The 16516-nt window shown below is 42.3% G+C and overlaps 1 protein-coding gene across 5 annotated transcripts in view; it reads right to left on the bottom strand.

Moving 5' to 3' along the window:
• The window catches only part of PI4KB (phosphatidylinositol 4-kinase beta), a 59111-nt gene that overhangs the window by 34857 nt on the left and 7738 nt on the right, over positions 1–16516 (bottom strand). For all 5 annotated transcript variants that reach the window (XM_073323380.1, XM_073323376.1, XM_073323379.1 and 2 more), the window contains one exon: positions 9275–10244. In XM_073323380.1, the coding sequence (XP_073179481.1) occupies positions 9275–10216 (942 nt within the window). In that variant the 5' untranslated portion in view covers positions 10217–10244. The remainder of the gene's footprint in view (positions 1–9274; positions 10245–16516) is intronic.

Raw genomic sequence — 16516 nt, 5'->3', positions numbered from 1 at the left:
TTTTGAGAACCAAAGGGATGCAGGCTGAAGTAAAGGTTAAGAACCACTGTTACAGAGGATCAGTTTTTATACAAAGTGCAGAGAGATTTGTATTTTACACAACCCTCTAGCACCACTTCTTAAAATATTGCTAATGCTGCTTAAGATACCGATATAAATGCCTACATATTTAGTTTCAAACTTGTATTACTCCAAAGCTCTGAGCTACTTTGCCATACCAAGGTGAAATGTTTCTAACCAGTTGCAGAGAAACGGGCATTTAAAAGCTCTAGTTTTCAATACTTAGTCTTGGCAGCCAGCCTAGATTCTTAACTATTATTCAATTAGCAGTCTTCTACTTAAAATGTTTACCTTACTAGTTGAACCAGCATAATCATTCTGTTTATGTGCAGCAAACTAAATTAGGAGCAGAGTCTGTGAGGACCCAAGAACCATCAACTCCCAGTTCATAATAAGAGCTTGGGCAGGTCTGTAGTTAACAAAAAAATTTCCATTTAGATTAGATGGTTTTAATTTACTGAATTAGAATGAAAAATCAGAATCCTTTTGCTCTCTGGTTTTTAAAATCTTGGGGGTGGCAGGAGGAGGAGGGGGGACAGGCGCGACAGAGTGAATGAGCCATACAAAAAGATTACTTTGCTGCTATTCTCCATGACAAAGATTCTAGGAGGAATTTCAGTTGGATCTCTTTTTTGCACAGCCTAACAAAGTGCAGCACTGTCCTTCATCACAAGAGCTCTCTCATTATGTCACATGATACTGTAGACAAAATACTGCTTAGTAACTTTAGACAAGGCCCAAGTTATTTTATTAAAACATACTGTCGTTCCAAAAAAAGACCCTGTATGAACTCATCTCTGAAAGAAGTAGCTATGTTCTTAGTGATTTATGTCCACATCTCTCCCCTCAAAAAAAAAAAAAAAAAAAATCACTGCTCAGTTTGAAGTTTCACAATTCAGTGGTGCGATATAGACGGATTATTTATTACTTGTATTACAATGGGGCCCAGGATTCATAGGATCCCATCGTACTAGCCACTGTACAAACTCAGAACAAAAAGAATGTCCTTCTCTCAAAGAGCTTAGCGGAAATCAGGAGTGAGGTGCACTGGAAGGGCTGGGAGTTTAGAGAGCAGACTGGAATGGAAGAGGGTTGCAGAGGGTCACGATTGTGGGACACCAGAAGAGCTAATGTGGAAGATCAGAACTTTGATCCCAGTGGATGCTGCAAACTCAAAACAGCAGAGCATTGGCTGAGCTGTGTTGGGAGCCTGGACTGGCAAAATCAAGAGAACTGGCACAGTTGTTGAGAGATGGAGTCCATTTACTTACCTATTCAGAGGGGAGCTGTATGGATTAATGTATGTACAGTGTTTTCGAAGTACAAAGATGATATATAAATAAGTAGAAATATCAGGAGGTGCTGAAAATGAGGACTGTCTGCACAGCATTGTCAGCCCCCTCTCTTCGAGCACAGTGTGCAGATCACCAAAAGTTGAGCCCTACCATTGCCTCCTATACCAAAATATTGTAGAGTAGCAGGATGGACCTGCAGGACATCAGCTATGGAACTGGTTAATGTAGCACTACCATTGATACTATTCACAAAGTATTCGCCAGCTCTAGCGACACGGAAGTTCACGAGGAAACTGATGCAGATATGTTCACATACTGTCAGGGAAGCATTTTTTACTTTGCAACAAACCCCATTCTAAGGGCACTCAAGAGAATGTTCTGCATCCTTACAGTAAATCCTATTAGACTTATGGTGGGGATTTGAGAAAACAAAACTTGTTTTCTTTGTTTAAACAAAGCCAAGAAATGAAACTCATCAGCAGATGAAAAGGAGTGCTTGTGGCACCTTAGAGACTAACCAATTTATTTGAGCATGAGCTTAAAGCTCATGCTCAAATAAATTGGTTAGTCTCTAAGGTGCCACAAGCACTCCTTTTCTTTTTGCGAACACAGACTAACACGGCTGTTACTCTGAAACCTATCAGCAGATGAGACGACTTCCTTCACTTTAAATTTAAACTTCCCACCTCCCAAAAAAATATAAAGCCTTAACTGGGGTCAATAAGAGACAAGCCCTGAATGAGCCATAAGACAGGTTAGCTGCCTGTCTTGTGGCTCATTGGGGGCTTGTCTCTTATTGAAATTTAATCAACTGACATGAGACGTGCTGGATTCCACTTGCAAACAGTAATTGCTGTCTGCAACACAACACTAAACCCTTGTACAAAAGGCTACAAATTCCTAAGAAACAGAGTCATAACCTTCACTCCAGTCAGCTCTGTCCAGAACCTTTTGTGCAGACCAGTTTTACCAACAGAATTGCCCAAGTCCACCTTGTTGCTATTCAGGGGAAACTGTTTGGTAACATGATCTTACTCCCCCAGTTAACTTGACACATTCACTGAGTCAGCAAGCAACAGCCTCTCTTTACCCTGCCCCAGAATGGTGACATCATTCCAATAGTTGTCACCACAACAACTCTTCTCCCAGATATGGCGCAAGCAGATCTCCCTGTACATAGGTTGCAGAGCCAGAAAAGACTGCAAGACACTTATCCCTTAAGTTTCAACTGAGAAAAAGAGGGGGGTCCTTAAAAAAAATTAGACCTAAATTGTGACTTGGAGTTTCCAAGAACCATTGCCATGGCTGAATAAGCAAGCATGGTTTCCAAATGGTGTTCAATATAGACTGAAATGATCTTGTCAGCAAATAGGGTGATGCAAAAGAAACAGATTTCTTTCCACTATCAACAATGCACTCTGGTGCTAACAAAACTGCCAGGATCATTTTCCAGCCCAGGCACAAAATTTACTTGCCAACTCTTTATGACAATATATAATTTTTCTGTCAAAGACAGTTACTCATCCTCAGCAAGTAGAATTTTACAAGGCTGATTTATAGGTGCTGTAGACCCTGGACAATTTGCCCATCAGTAAATCATCATTTGGCACCGAGAACTGGTTAGTAAATTCAGAGTTTGTAGAGGGTGCATCACATTGCTTCTTGGCCCCGCCTTGGCACCTCCATTTCCAGCAGGGATAAAGGGGAAGGGAGGAATTCTGGACATGACGTAAAGGAAGAAAGAGAGACATCACAGCTGCAAACTCAAGTGACAGGAAGGACGGTGATGACCATGACAAAGGAAAGGAGTGGGGAAAGAAGAATCCCCTCAAGCAAAAGGAGCAGAGAATCCATCTCTGGTGCATGGAACGATGTTTGAGAGAATTTTTGTAGCCAGTACCCAATGGAAAACTCCAACAGAGACATACATTGTGAAGAGATAGATAACAGCAACACCTCTGAAATTGTAGGGCATCTGTATCGTATGGCTTCTTCGCTGGGAAGATTGTAGGAATCCTTCATGTTACAGGATGTTCTCAGACATCTCGTAGGTTGCATGTGCCCAGCAATGGCATTTCAGACTATTTTCTATGAATGGAGCACTGGACAGTATTCCACTGTCTTCTGTTTCTGCTTCTGAATCAAGTTACAGCAAGTTATCGTGTGTCCAGGTCTCAAGTTCTTCAGGTGGAAAATTAAGGTCGCTAAGTAACTGTAACCAGTGTCCTCATACAGACAGTATTGGAGCTGGTGAGCAGGCAAACCTAGAGTCCCCGTGGTGGTGATAGCATCAGAAATACCTTGATAGGGAAAGCTGAGGAAAAGATTCCAGTAATGGAGAAGATGACAGCAACTCAGTCTGTTCCCTGAGTCAGAAGGATTCAAAGTGCAATGCTATCCATTTCACCCTTGCAGCTTTTTGCTACAAAAGCCCATGCACTCGTTGAAGGGAAACTAATACAGGATAAAACATATACCGTTAAAACTTTTCATGAGGTTCAGTTTCGACCGCACAACCTGGCAAGAATTAAAAAGAAACACAAGCAAGAGCACTTGAAATAATGCACCTCATGTATGGTTATTACTGAGGTTATGCAGCATGACGTGACAACTGGAACAAGAAGATCTTAACTGAAAGAGTTGTATGCGGTAATAAAATGCTACAGTCTCAGATAGCAGCACATGAAAGGCCAAATTCATCCCTGGTGTAATTCCACTGCCTTCAACAGGAGCTGTACGTACTACACCAAAGCTCAAACTGGCCCAAAGTGAAACAATCATGTATCTATAAATGAACACTTGAAAGCACGTCTTTCCCACAAGGAAGAGACAGTTCTGGTTAAACAGCAAAGAGGCACGAGGAAGTCACAGTGCTGGAAAATTCCCAACCTTCTAGTTTAGAAGGCACCTCAAAACCATTTGCATGACTGTTCAACTTCAGTGGAAAGAACATTTTAATAAAATCAAATATTTTAAAGAACCAAACCTCCTAAAATCTTTTTTGGGTGGATGGAGTGCAGGGGAAGACAGAGGGAACAAAGATCTAGTTACAGGATTTCTTGATACTATGACACTTGATTAACAGGGTATGTGGTTTATATTCCAGGGAGCAAAAGGACCCATCTGCTTTCCATCATGGCCCCCTAGCCCTATCTGACATGCTCACAAGATACCATGGCATTCATCTATTCGGAACATTAGGGGGCAGAGACTTGCACTTAAGATGAGAAACAGGAAGTGCTTTAGTACCCCAAGACAGACAGAAATGGTGATTTATTACAGCGCTGTAAAGAAACCCAATTGTCTCACCATAAAAATCCAGGTAACCCTTATCTCTAGTGTTACTGTGCTAACTCCTACATCCTTGTTTACCAATTGGGTTGTAGCACCATGTCTCTGAGCTCCAGAAGTGCTCTCTACCCCAATCTCTCATTCAACCCGCACTAGCCAGACCAGATGCATGCTGGCACCAGATTGCTTGGCAACTGATCGGATTGTACTAACATCCCTCCCGATTATGTTCTAAAAGGAATGCATTTAAAATAAAAAAGTATTAATGCCTGCTTTAAACCAGACTAGCTTCATCCGGAACTGAAGGTACTGACAAAGGCTTGAGTGAACCAGAAGCAGTATGAACGTATGTCTCATTTAAGGGTCCATAAACAAGGATGGCGGGGCAATAATAATCTTAAAATTATAGATTCATCCTTATTCAAACCACAAGATAACATTAATTAGCCCAGTGTTTCAGTTCTTCCTGATTCCGACAGGCTTTTTGCTAGTGCTGAAGTTAGTCAATTCCCATTGTTTTTAGTTTAAATATTCTCCTAGACCAGATTAGAGCTAACGGAATGATTTACTTTTCTCAAAAATCTGGCGCTCCACTCCATCCCCCATACCCAGCCTCTCCTGAACTGCGATCCTGAATTTGTCTTACTTAAATACAAATATATCTGACATGCTTGCAAAGCCAAGTGTAAGTTTATAGCGCTACAGAAGTGTTCTGATAATAGTATAGGCCAACTGGTGAAAGTTCAATACTTTATCCCTGGCCTGGTCACATCTGAGGTTTTTACAGGTTTAAAAACGAGACAAATCTGAATATTTAATGAATGTCCCTGGCAGGATGATGCCAGTGTAAGACCAGATGTATGGATGAGGGCATCGTCAATAAAATCAGAGTTGAAGGAAAGCTTAGTCATGATTCTTGCCAGTAACCCACTTACTTAATCTTAATCCCAAAACAAGTTTTCAATTTATAATCAAATTCCGCAATCTCTAAAAAGAAAGAATTTTGAGGAGTCAGAAAAAGGTAGACAAACTTTCTCCTGGGGCATGATTAAAGTATATTACTTATGGTTCATAACCAAGTTAAATGAGGCCAGCAAGGGCTGAAGTGGAGACTGACACGTTATTGGTGGAGACTTTGCTGCCTCTGCTGCTCATCCACCTGGTCCAGTGCCTGGAGGCACTTAGTACTGATCAAATTATCCTAATCGAACCTTAAGAATAGCAGCAATTCACTGGGGCAGTTAGAGCCTCTGGGCCCAATACTCATTGATGCTAATGCCCTATGCTGTTCTAGTGGCACAAAGAGGCTGGAAACAACCCCGAGATCCCTCTGCACAGGGCTCTAAAGGGACCCTGCACCTAGCGTACGTTGAGAATCTAGTTGGAGTGCACTGCACTACGGCTATTCTCAGCTTCCCAGGAGCCATGGAAAGCACAGCATTAAGTTAGAGCATATTTGCACCCACAGGGCAGGGCTCTGCATGGCCCCAGAATATGGGGAGGGGGGGGGGGTGTTAAAAAAGGTTTAGAGACACCTTAGCCCCCACACGCAGACACTGTTCCTAGTACAAAGGTGGAGTGACTGAGAATTACTTAGCATTAAATAGCTGCCTCTTAAGACTATCTGACAGTCTGCAGAAGAGTGTGTTTTCACAGGAGTTTAGCTGTTTTAACATAAGACAATGTTTCTAGGAATTTAAACAGCAAACGGATGATCTTAACCAGCTTCTTGAACGCTCTGAAGCTGGGAAAGTTTTTAAAGAGCCTGGATAGCTGAGGCCTCCTCCACTGCCATACACCATTCAAAAGGCTTGCGTGGCCTCTGGACCGAAATATGTTTTAAACATTGCCAAGAGAAACTCTTCTCAGGGCAGCTTTACATAAATTATAGATGAAAGCTTCAGTTTCCATTATATGAGCAGCTGCAGCCAGTATGAGCTAAGGAGACCTCCACGTGTCCTGCTTTCTGTCAGCCAGCTGTTTTCTACCAAACATTGAACTGTCAGGGACATGAAACATTCACTTACCCTACCCACATGGTGCCTTCCCCTTGGCTCATGACATGCGAATTCGCAGGGTTGGGAAAACAGGACATTTTTAACTACTAATCGGCCAGGCTGTGTTCAGCTGACATAATTAATACTTCATGTTTCTGTAGAGCCTCTTTCTCAAGTTCTATACATACAAGAATTACACAGCCCCCTCTGGCACTGCACAACAGAGGGGATGGGGATCATTAGCAAAGGATGTCAGCGAAACTCCCTGCTGTTACAGAAACAACCACAAGATCTTTAGTGTCTAGACAGAGCAGAGAACAACTTGGTTGTCTATTATTCAGAGGAGACCTTGAAAAACAGGCATACACCCAGAGAAAGTTGCACAGAATTAAATTTATCTGTCTTGGAAAGACCAAGGGCTGAGTCAGCCCTGAAGTGATTTGAATCTGTGGAGTAATGTATAGGTGTAACAAGCCTAATTCTCTGCCAGCTAAACCATCCCTTTTGGTTAGATGATTCGCTACCCCAAGAGAGTATTTCAACTGCTTGAGTTAAGACAGAGGAAGTGATGCATTGCTTCTCTCCAATTTGTTGAGCACAGCTCACAGATCTGCACTCTTAACACCTCAATTCCCTGTCCTCTCACCCTCTAACACTGTAGTACTGGAAATAAGACCTGCACTACTCATTACCTTGGTTTCCAAAAGAACATGTGGAGAAAACATCAAGGTCATTTGAAAGCAATGTAATAAAGCTCAGATTACCAGATTTTTCCTTTCCTTTCCCTTCCCTCCCTCAAAAACCAAGGGTACAGCTTTATCCTTTTGTTCTGAAAGACTATCTGCCAGACCTGTGAAATGGATGTAGGGGAGTCTAGATTCCTTTTGTAAGAAATGCAGCTCAAGCATCAGAAATAAACACAGTATCTGGCAAACAGATAAAGCACTCTGTAGAGGCAACAATATGATTGCAAAGGCTATACAAAATCCATGTCTAAATGCATAACTTTTCTACACTTAAAAATAACCAGTGTCATCCAGCTAGTCACAAGGCCTGAGAGCGCCATTCAGGTCTGGAAGAAGTATGACATGGGAAAATGTACATGTGCATGCAAGTTTGATTTAGTCCTTATTTAACGCTGCTTAGCATTAAACTGCATTAACACTAGACACTGCAAATTGACATTGCCTCACACACAGCCCAACCCTTCCAGCATAACACAGTTTGGGTTCCCTCTGCTTTATGGCTGGGAGGAAAAGGAGGACCGATTAAAAGGAGGTCTCATTACAACAGGCAATTTGTGGAACAAGAAAGTCAGCCAATATAAAAATGCCCTGGCTCTCTTCTCAAAAGCAAGGGCATTTGCATCAGACATTCATTTTGGACAGTGAATGGGGACTAGACCTGGTGGAGTTGTCTGGGCTTATCTGCACAGAGGCTGTTTTGTTTTGCACAGGATTATTTTTTAATACCTCGATGGAATCCTCCTCAGAGGTGACTATGAGGGGCAGCCACTGTGTGCTGAAATCGGGGGCCTTCCCTTCCCCTGCCTGATGCATTCAGCTACAGGTGAATTCCCACCAATCTTGGATATTAACAACCCTCTGTTCTGAATCTCTCTGCAACTCCTTCCTTGATGCAAATGACAGAGACGGGGAATGAAAGTTCAGCAGAGGCTTGAAATATTCATTCTGTGCTTTGCATCAAGGCTGCAATTTCACACCAATGTCCCTCCCAGGATGAGCTCCCAGGGTAACCAATAGCAAGCCCTAATGCACCAATTCAAAACAAAAACTCCAGCTGTATTTTACAGATGTGCTGATCATATTTATTAACCAATTTATTAGCGAAAAGACTGATCATTGAGAGACTCATTCCTATGAACAATGGTCATGAGACCACCTACAGTAGCTATAACTAATGGGTGCAAAGCATTTCTGTATATATCTGCTAAATGTACAGGGCACTTCCTTCCTTTACAGGAGCAAGCCTAGCTCAGGCTCAGAGCTGGGAAATAGGAGCCTGGGTTCTATTCTTAACTCTAGCACTAAATCACCATGTAACTTAGCTACCTACTTAGATGTGCCCATTCTTGTTGAATTGGAACATTTCAAACAATAAGGAGTTTATCTTTCCCAGAATCTTTTAAGGTAGGAAACAGTTGTCTCCCTTTGTACAGACAGCAAAATGGCAATGAAGATTAAATTGTGATACAGGAAATCTGTGGCTTAGAAACTGAACCCAGAGCTCCTGAATCCCAGTCCACTACCATAACCATAAGGTCATCCTTCCTTTCCTAGCTTCCCCATCAGTAAAGTGGGGGAAAAATACTCACCTATCTTTGTAAAGGCACCTGTAGGACCCTTAGAGAAAAGGCATTAGAGAAGAAGTGCAAAGTATTTTTTTTTTATTACAATAGAGAGTTCCTGCACGAATGGGCTCTACGTTTTCCAGCCATGGCTACAGCACATAATGCCACTTTTCTTGGGGGAAAAAAATAAATGAAATTTACATCATTTGCACTGGTTAACATAAAAATCTCTAGCAGAGAAACAGTTATGAGATGAGGCCCAAAGGCACATATCCTGTTGTGGACACACGCTTCACAGACAAAAGAGACTCCAACATTACCTCATCCTCGCTCTCGACTTTGGGATTGCTGGCGGTCCGTTTCAGATTGCTGCTCAGGCTGATGCTAGCTGTGGCGTCCGACTTGGACCGCTGGTGAGTCCTTTTGGAAGGTGACAACCCCATGTCGGGCGCCGGGCTCAGAGACGGCAGCTCCCTCTTTTTGTGAGCTGGCTTCAACTCATCAGAGAGGATGAGCTTCCGCAGCTTGGTCCCACGGGAGTGTCGCTGAGTTGAGATGTGCATGTCCGAGGAGTAGGCGCCCAGCAGCAGAGCACACTGGAGGGAAAAGTTGATGCTTTGCCGACAGCGGTGCACAATGTAGGGTTTGATAGCATCGCCAACATCTTCATCCATATGGATGTACATGTTTAGAAGCTGTGGCAGGTAGAAGTCCACATCCTCGTTCCTAAAGCAAAACAACCTATTTCCAATATAAGCTTGTACCCCTGGCTCCTTTGAATTGTACAAGTATGAAATGGCCATGGAGATATCAAAGAGTTTGGATTCAAAGAGCCGGAGCAGCCAGGACTGCTTAGCTGAGTTGTTCTTTTGCCGCCTCCGGGCGCTTTTCACTGTGTTGGCCATGGTCTCGTCCTCCTCCTGGATCCTGGAAGGCGCGCCAGCTGGGTCGTCCAAGCATTTGATTTCACAGCCATCTCCGACGTCTCCATTGGCTAGTTCCAGGTTGGTCCGTGGAGCACTCTCCATTTCGTTGCAATCATCCGATTTAGCCACGCTGTCTGAGGAGACCCCATGCATCAGCTTGACCTTCTCCAGGACCTCTTCACAGGCTTTCTTCGCCACCTCAGGGTCGATAACCGCCAACTCCCCAACGCCTTCTCTGATGACGCTGAGAGGAGTCCCTCCATTTCCCTGCAGCACTGGGCCGGATGACTGATCCAACGCTGTCCCAGGGGCTGCATCTACAATAGCGTCACCCATAGCAGTGGCAGGTCTTCACGCTTCAAAGCTGAAAGGAAAGCAATGTGAAAGGTAGTCATTTTGGGAAGGGGAGAGAGATCATCTGCCTATTAACCTGCTGCAGAGCCTACTAGGTGCACTCTTTTTGGGATGTGCCTCAGAAGATATTTAAAGTTGAGACAATCTGGTGTGAACATTTTTTGACTAGGGTCTTGTCTGCATAGGAATGGCATGCACATTGGTGCAACAACGATAGGGAAAACCTCCAGTATATGCACAATTTACAGCAATGAGGCTTATCTTGAAATAGATCACATTTGGCCTTTAGACTCCTTCTCAAGGCCCTTTCTACCCAGCCTTGATTTGCAAAAAGCAAAAGAAAATAACCAGGAAACTCTTTATACCTCACACTCAAGGAATTTTGCAAGGTTATGTAGCCATTAATGGGATTATGGCTTTATACGCCAAGCTGGGTGTATCCAATGCGCTTTGTTCATAACTAGAATGTAATAAATCCCTCCCAGCTCCGCTTTTATCATTTTAATTTCCCCTTGTGACAGATTACTATGTAGCGCTTACCTAGCACTTTGAAAGTTAAGTCGCCTGACACTCCTGGGAGGTAGGCAAGTGTTATCCCTTTATTACATTGAGAAAGGGAGACTACGCGACGTGCCAGAACTAGTTAGAACAAGAATTCCTGCTCCAAGCCTCATACTCAGATATCTGGGCTATGCCCCGCCCCCTACAATTCACACTCATTTTTAATATTACTTTTTTTTTTTTTTTTAAATAAAGCTAAAACTAAAGCTGGAAACACTTCCTACTTTTGTCATCTCAATCATAACTGCAACAACATATCCTACTATGGTCAGCCAGAAATAAGGAAACCCAGTGCCACGTGGAAATATCTTTTTTTAAACTGAAAAGGAGGACTTGTGGCACCTTAGAGACTAACCAATTTATTTGAGCATGAGCTTTCGTGAGCTACAGCTCACTTCATCGGATGCATACCGTGGAAACTAAAGTCTGCTGCAGTTTCCACGGCATGCATCCGATGAAGTGAGCTGTAGCTCACGAAAGCTCATGCTCAAATAAATTGGTTAGTCTCTAAGGTGCCACAAGTACTCCTTTTCTTTTTGCGAATACAGACTAACACGGCTGTTACTCTGAAACCTTTTTTTAAACTGACATTCCTCTCAATAAAAGTTTGCTATTGCAGTTCTGACCACTTTTCTTTCCTTGCTTTTCTGTACAGGAAGATAGCTCACAATCACCATACAACACCACCACCTTTTTCAAATGCATAAGTATTTCAGTAGGATTCCTATTTCCCGCTCTCTCCCAGTCACTTCCAAACCCAGTAGAATTATTTGCTGTGGAAAGAGATCACTGAACAGTTTTCAGCCTATCCATTTCCAATCTGACCCCAACTCCATATTTACAGCCTACAAAATCCTTACTGGCATGGCACATGGCCTAGGACAAGAGACTTCCCTGCTAATTTAATTACTTGGTTTATGTATTTATTTCTAAGAGTGAATACCACGTTTATCTGCTAATCCATGACATAAACCAGTGCGGGCAACCAATCACATGGTTACTTCCACATGCTGCCAGAAGATCTATTCTTCTTCCCCACCCACATTTAAGAAAAAAGCCATTGCTATTTGTAGAGTCAGAAAATAATCCTGAAACAAATTAATGAGAGCGCCTTAAGTTAATTTTCATAAGGCAGATTCTTTACTGTAACTGTCCAACCAAAGCTCAACATCTAAGGCAGAGGTAGTCTATTTTTTGTCAAGGCCCAAATTTCTTGGTCAAGATATAGTCAAGGTCCAGACTCCAGAGAAAATAATAATAAAAAAAACTATAATGATAATAGTACGTAAATAAAAAGATTTTGGGGATCTGTTCAAAAGGATATAGCAGTCTGGATTTTCCCAAGTCTAAGGGATGAAAGAGAGATCCTGTGCTGCGCCATTAGCATCGGGGGAACTTTCTGTACCTCCATTTCCCCATCTGTGTAATGGGAATATCTACTCACATCCCATGGCTATTGGGAAGATTTTCTATCTAAGGTACTTATTAGGTCCCCTTGTATCTGAGTTCAGTCTCACAGTCTGCATTTATCCTCAACACCCGCAAGGTAGAGAAGAACTTGTCTCCTCATTTTACAGACAGGGAACTGAGGTACAGAGAAGCTAAGAGACACTTAAAGTCACAGTCTGGGGCAGAGCAGGGACTTGAATGCAGGTCTTCAAGTCCTAGGCTGGTACCCTAACAACTGGACCATCCTCTTCTCATTTACATTCCTATCTTGTTGTCCTCAGCTTGCCATGATGAGAGAGGAGGAATGAATTAATCAGCAAAAATATCCAAGAGTTTCTTTTCAAATACTGGAATTGAATACGAGTAATATAGCAATGCTTAGCCATTAACTTCTCTATTTCTGTAAAATGAAGATTTTCTCTTCTAACCTGCTTTAGTTCTAACTAGAAGAACTGCTTTAGTTCTAACTTCTGGGTAAATGAAGTCTGACCAAATCTCAGCAAGGTCCTATCAATCTTTCTAGGCATTTGAAGCGATGTAACTACAGCTTTCACCCTTCTGCACAGAAATAACATACACAGCATTTGTAAGTTACTTTTCCTTTGTGTGTCCCATTTCCTTTGGTGCCTACCCCACATGCTTTGAACATTTGTGGTAATTAGATCCTAACCACCCGGAAAACACAAGAAAGTTATTATCCCTCCTTAATTAGCTCTGCTTTGCCCCATAAAAACTCAACACTACCAATTCCCTTGTCCATGTGAGTTCTTCCTCTATATTTCAACAAAGGTCTATGACTGTAGTATAAAAGCAGGTACAGGATATTGCAGTTTGCCTACAACTGGGGGAAGCCATTCCATGGGATCTCTACAAGCTGGAATCCTTAAAATGTTAACATCAAGCCAACTGGAATGACAAACACCAACTAATAAAAAAAATCAACTGTGGCATTTGTTAAAGCCCAACCCTAGATCATCAGTCACACGCCAAGCGCAAAAGTACCTTTTATACCATGCTAACCAGTCATCCCTGACTAATATAACAATCTAACATACAATCACAGAGGGCTTTTATAGTCCCAGACTCTCGAGGGAGCGGGGGGAGGGGGGGTTTGATGCAGAAAAATGCTTTTGACAAGTTTCTTGTTAGGTTGCAGATGGAAAATATTATAGTGATCCAATTAAACTACTGTTTTCCCACTCGCTTATTTTAAACTTAAGTATACGAATGCTAAGAAGGAAGCATGGCCATGGGGTTAAGTCTATGGATGGAGACTGAAGATCTGAGTTTAGTTCCCAGCTGTGTGTGACCCTGAGCAAATCACTTCATCTCCCTGTGTTTCAGTCCCCCTCCATCTCCCTCCCCCTAATGCCCAAAAAGCTATCTTGTCTATTAGAGTAAAATACACCATCTAGCAACAGGTTCAGATAAGGAAGCAACTCCATGGTCTGATTTCTACACCCTTTCAGCAGCGCCTCCTTCCCCAAACCATAAGATAGTCCCTGGTTAAAGGGTCATAAAAGTGGGAGGTGTGCATGCTCAGTGGACCCTATTAGAAATAGAAATGTTTAAGATTTTCTCTTCAATTTATTCAAACTGCCCAGAACACCTGTGTCATGTTCCAGAATCATTAGAGACAATAAAACAATCACACTGAAATGCTAAGCTATAAAACCCCCTTAAAGCTTCCATGACTTGGGCTACTGCACCCCCAGTGTCATCTAGAACAGCTTTATACATGCAGTCTAGATTCCCATCAAGGCACATGGGGGCTTCCACCACTGTGTAAATCTCAAAATGCAGCAGCTGCAAAGCCCAGAAGAATTCCCCAAATCCTTTATCACCCCCACACACCCCAAAAGCCTTCCCTTTGGGAAGCAATGCTTGCTCAGGAACAACGCAACAAGAGGTGCTGCTTATAAGTGGTGCTAAATCAGCAACAAAAGGAGAAAGATGGCGAGAGACTTGCAACCGCTCAGTGGGTTCAGCTGGGATTAGAGAGTCATCAGAACCAAATGCAACACACAGGCCTACTGGGTCCGCTCCCCATGGCAGTTCTAGCACTGGAACCAGTGCAGGGCATTTCTTTAGTTCTTAGAACTATGGTTTAAAGCCAGGATTGTCTAACCTCTTTCTGTATCTCCCTGACACAATCTAGATCAACCGTCCCCACACCTGGTTTATTCAGTGATTTGTCTGGGTCAGTTTGGAGAAAGCCAAAGAAACATCTCCCTCTCTAAAAGCTCCATAACATCCCAATCAGGGAATGCATTCTCTGCCTTCATCCTCCTCTATATTTTTCTGTGGATCTCAACAGTTGGTTAAACATATTACAATGTGCTATTTACTTCTGTTTGCAGCTTTCAGACCTCAGTTTAGCTCCTCCATTCTAAATCACTGTGCTCATTAGGATAACAAGCCCACCAGCTATACACAAAGAAGCAATATAATCTAGAAAGCAGCCAGAGCTGAATTCTTGTGGTTCCTACTTCACCCACAATTTCGACCTGGTGGAACTCCACAGATGTCAGCGATTTAACACAAAAGAAAGGAAAGTGCCCAATGAATATAGAATTTCATACATGAAGCTGTGAAGAGTTAAAGCTCTTGAAGTGCATTGTTTTTTGTGACTCCTTGTAAGCGCTTAGGGAGACCTAATGGAACAGAGTGATTGCATTTTAAAAAATGTCCCAGTCCTGCCTGCCTTGAATAAAGACTGTTAGCACTGTAGCATTAGGACTGGCAAGCAAACAGGAATACTGGATGGAGAGTCAATAAGACATCTGGTCTCTATTATACTATGTTGCTTTTCGTTTTCCTCAGCATTCATGATTTACTGCATCTCATTCCAGCTCCAGATATTTTTCAGAACACACTAATCAGGCTGGGGAGGGGGGGAATAAAGCAATTTCAGTATGCACTGAATCAAGACTTCATTTTCAACTCTGCCTCCACTATATAGACTCTCTGCATTGCCACTGCACTTTTCAGTGGATCACAAAGTGCTTTACAAATATTAACCCTTGCAACTTTCCCCCTGAAGAGGCTATTCTTACTTTTAAAAGTGGGAAACCGAGGCACAGAAGGAAAGTGACTAGACCAAGATCACATAGGGAGGCTGTAACAGAATGCTATAAGCAGCATTTAAACAAAGACCATGATAAATTCTTCTTATCGGAGAATGTATCTTCCTCCGCCTAGTATGAAATTCCTTTAGTAGGAGAAAAATTCTTCTCTCGGCATCAGCACAGATGGATTGCCATCCATTTTCACACCTGGCTGAACTGGATTAAACCTGAACACGACATACATATCTCATCCATTCAAAAGCCAGACATGCTCAAGGGACAAATTGTGCCCTGAAGGCTGCACCCTATTCTACAACAAAACATTTTCTGTGCTTTTTTTTTTCCCCCACAAACTGTACTCACAAAAAATGTAGCTTGGCAGAATTTGATTTTTATCCTTTCATAATTTCAAAGGGTAACACTGATCTTTACTTTTAAGCATTTTTTTTTCTTACTTTTATCAATTTAAAATTTTCACAAAACTGAGTTTTAAACATTTTTTTCCCCAATTTTCATTTATTTAAATGTTCACAATTTGTGGGAAATTATGGGTGGTCAGACAATTACTTAACAACAGTAGATGCTGAGATTCAAAAAGTCACAGCTTTATAATTGTTAAAACACAAAATGACATCACACATCAAATAATACAAAGTAAAGAGCCTTAAATCAAACTCTCAAAGCTCTCAAGCAGCATTTTACCTACTCTGTCTAGCTGTCAATCTCTATCATCATCGATGGAAATATTTTTTCCATCAGTTTTGGTGCGTACGATTAAATCAACATGTTCCAATAAAAATCTAACCCTTCCAAGCCTAAGAATAAATTTAAATAATAAATAGCAGAGGGAGAGCAAGATTAAGAGGCACAAGGAGGAGAGGAGATGTTTTTCAGTTGAGATTTTGTGCAAGATGGGAAGTCAGTGAGGCGGAGAGATGAAGGGAGGCTATTCTGGGGGCCAGGAGACACACAGAGGAAAGACTTTGCACACCAACGGTGGTAGTGTGAATGGGCAGAGGAGGCTAGTATTAAGAGTCTTGATCCTGCCTCTGGCCCTGATCCAGCAAAGCACTTAAGTACAGGCTTAATTTATCAAACTCTTTGGCCACTAGGTTCCAGGCAGCCACCTCCTCGTTTCTGTATCTGACCTACATCCCAACTGGTGTTACAATATGGGGTCCTACCCAGAGTGTGACCCATGTTA

This window comes from Lepidochelys kempii, chromosome 24 (genome assembly GCF_965140265.1).
Source record: "Lepidochelys kempii isolate rLepKem1 chromosome 24, rLepKem1.hap2, whole genome shotgun sequence".
NCBI classification, from domain to species: domain Eukaryota; kingdom Metazoa; phylum Chordata; order Testudines; family Cheloniidae; genus Lepidochelys; species Lepidochelys kempii.
This window is presented reverse-complemented; position numbering and strand designations above follow the sequence as displayed.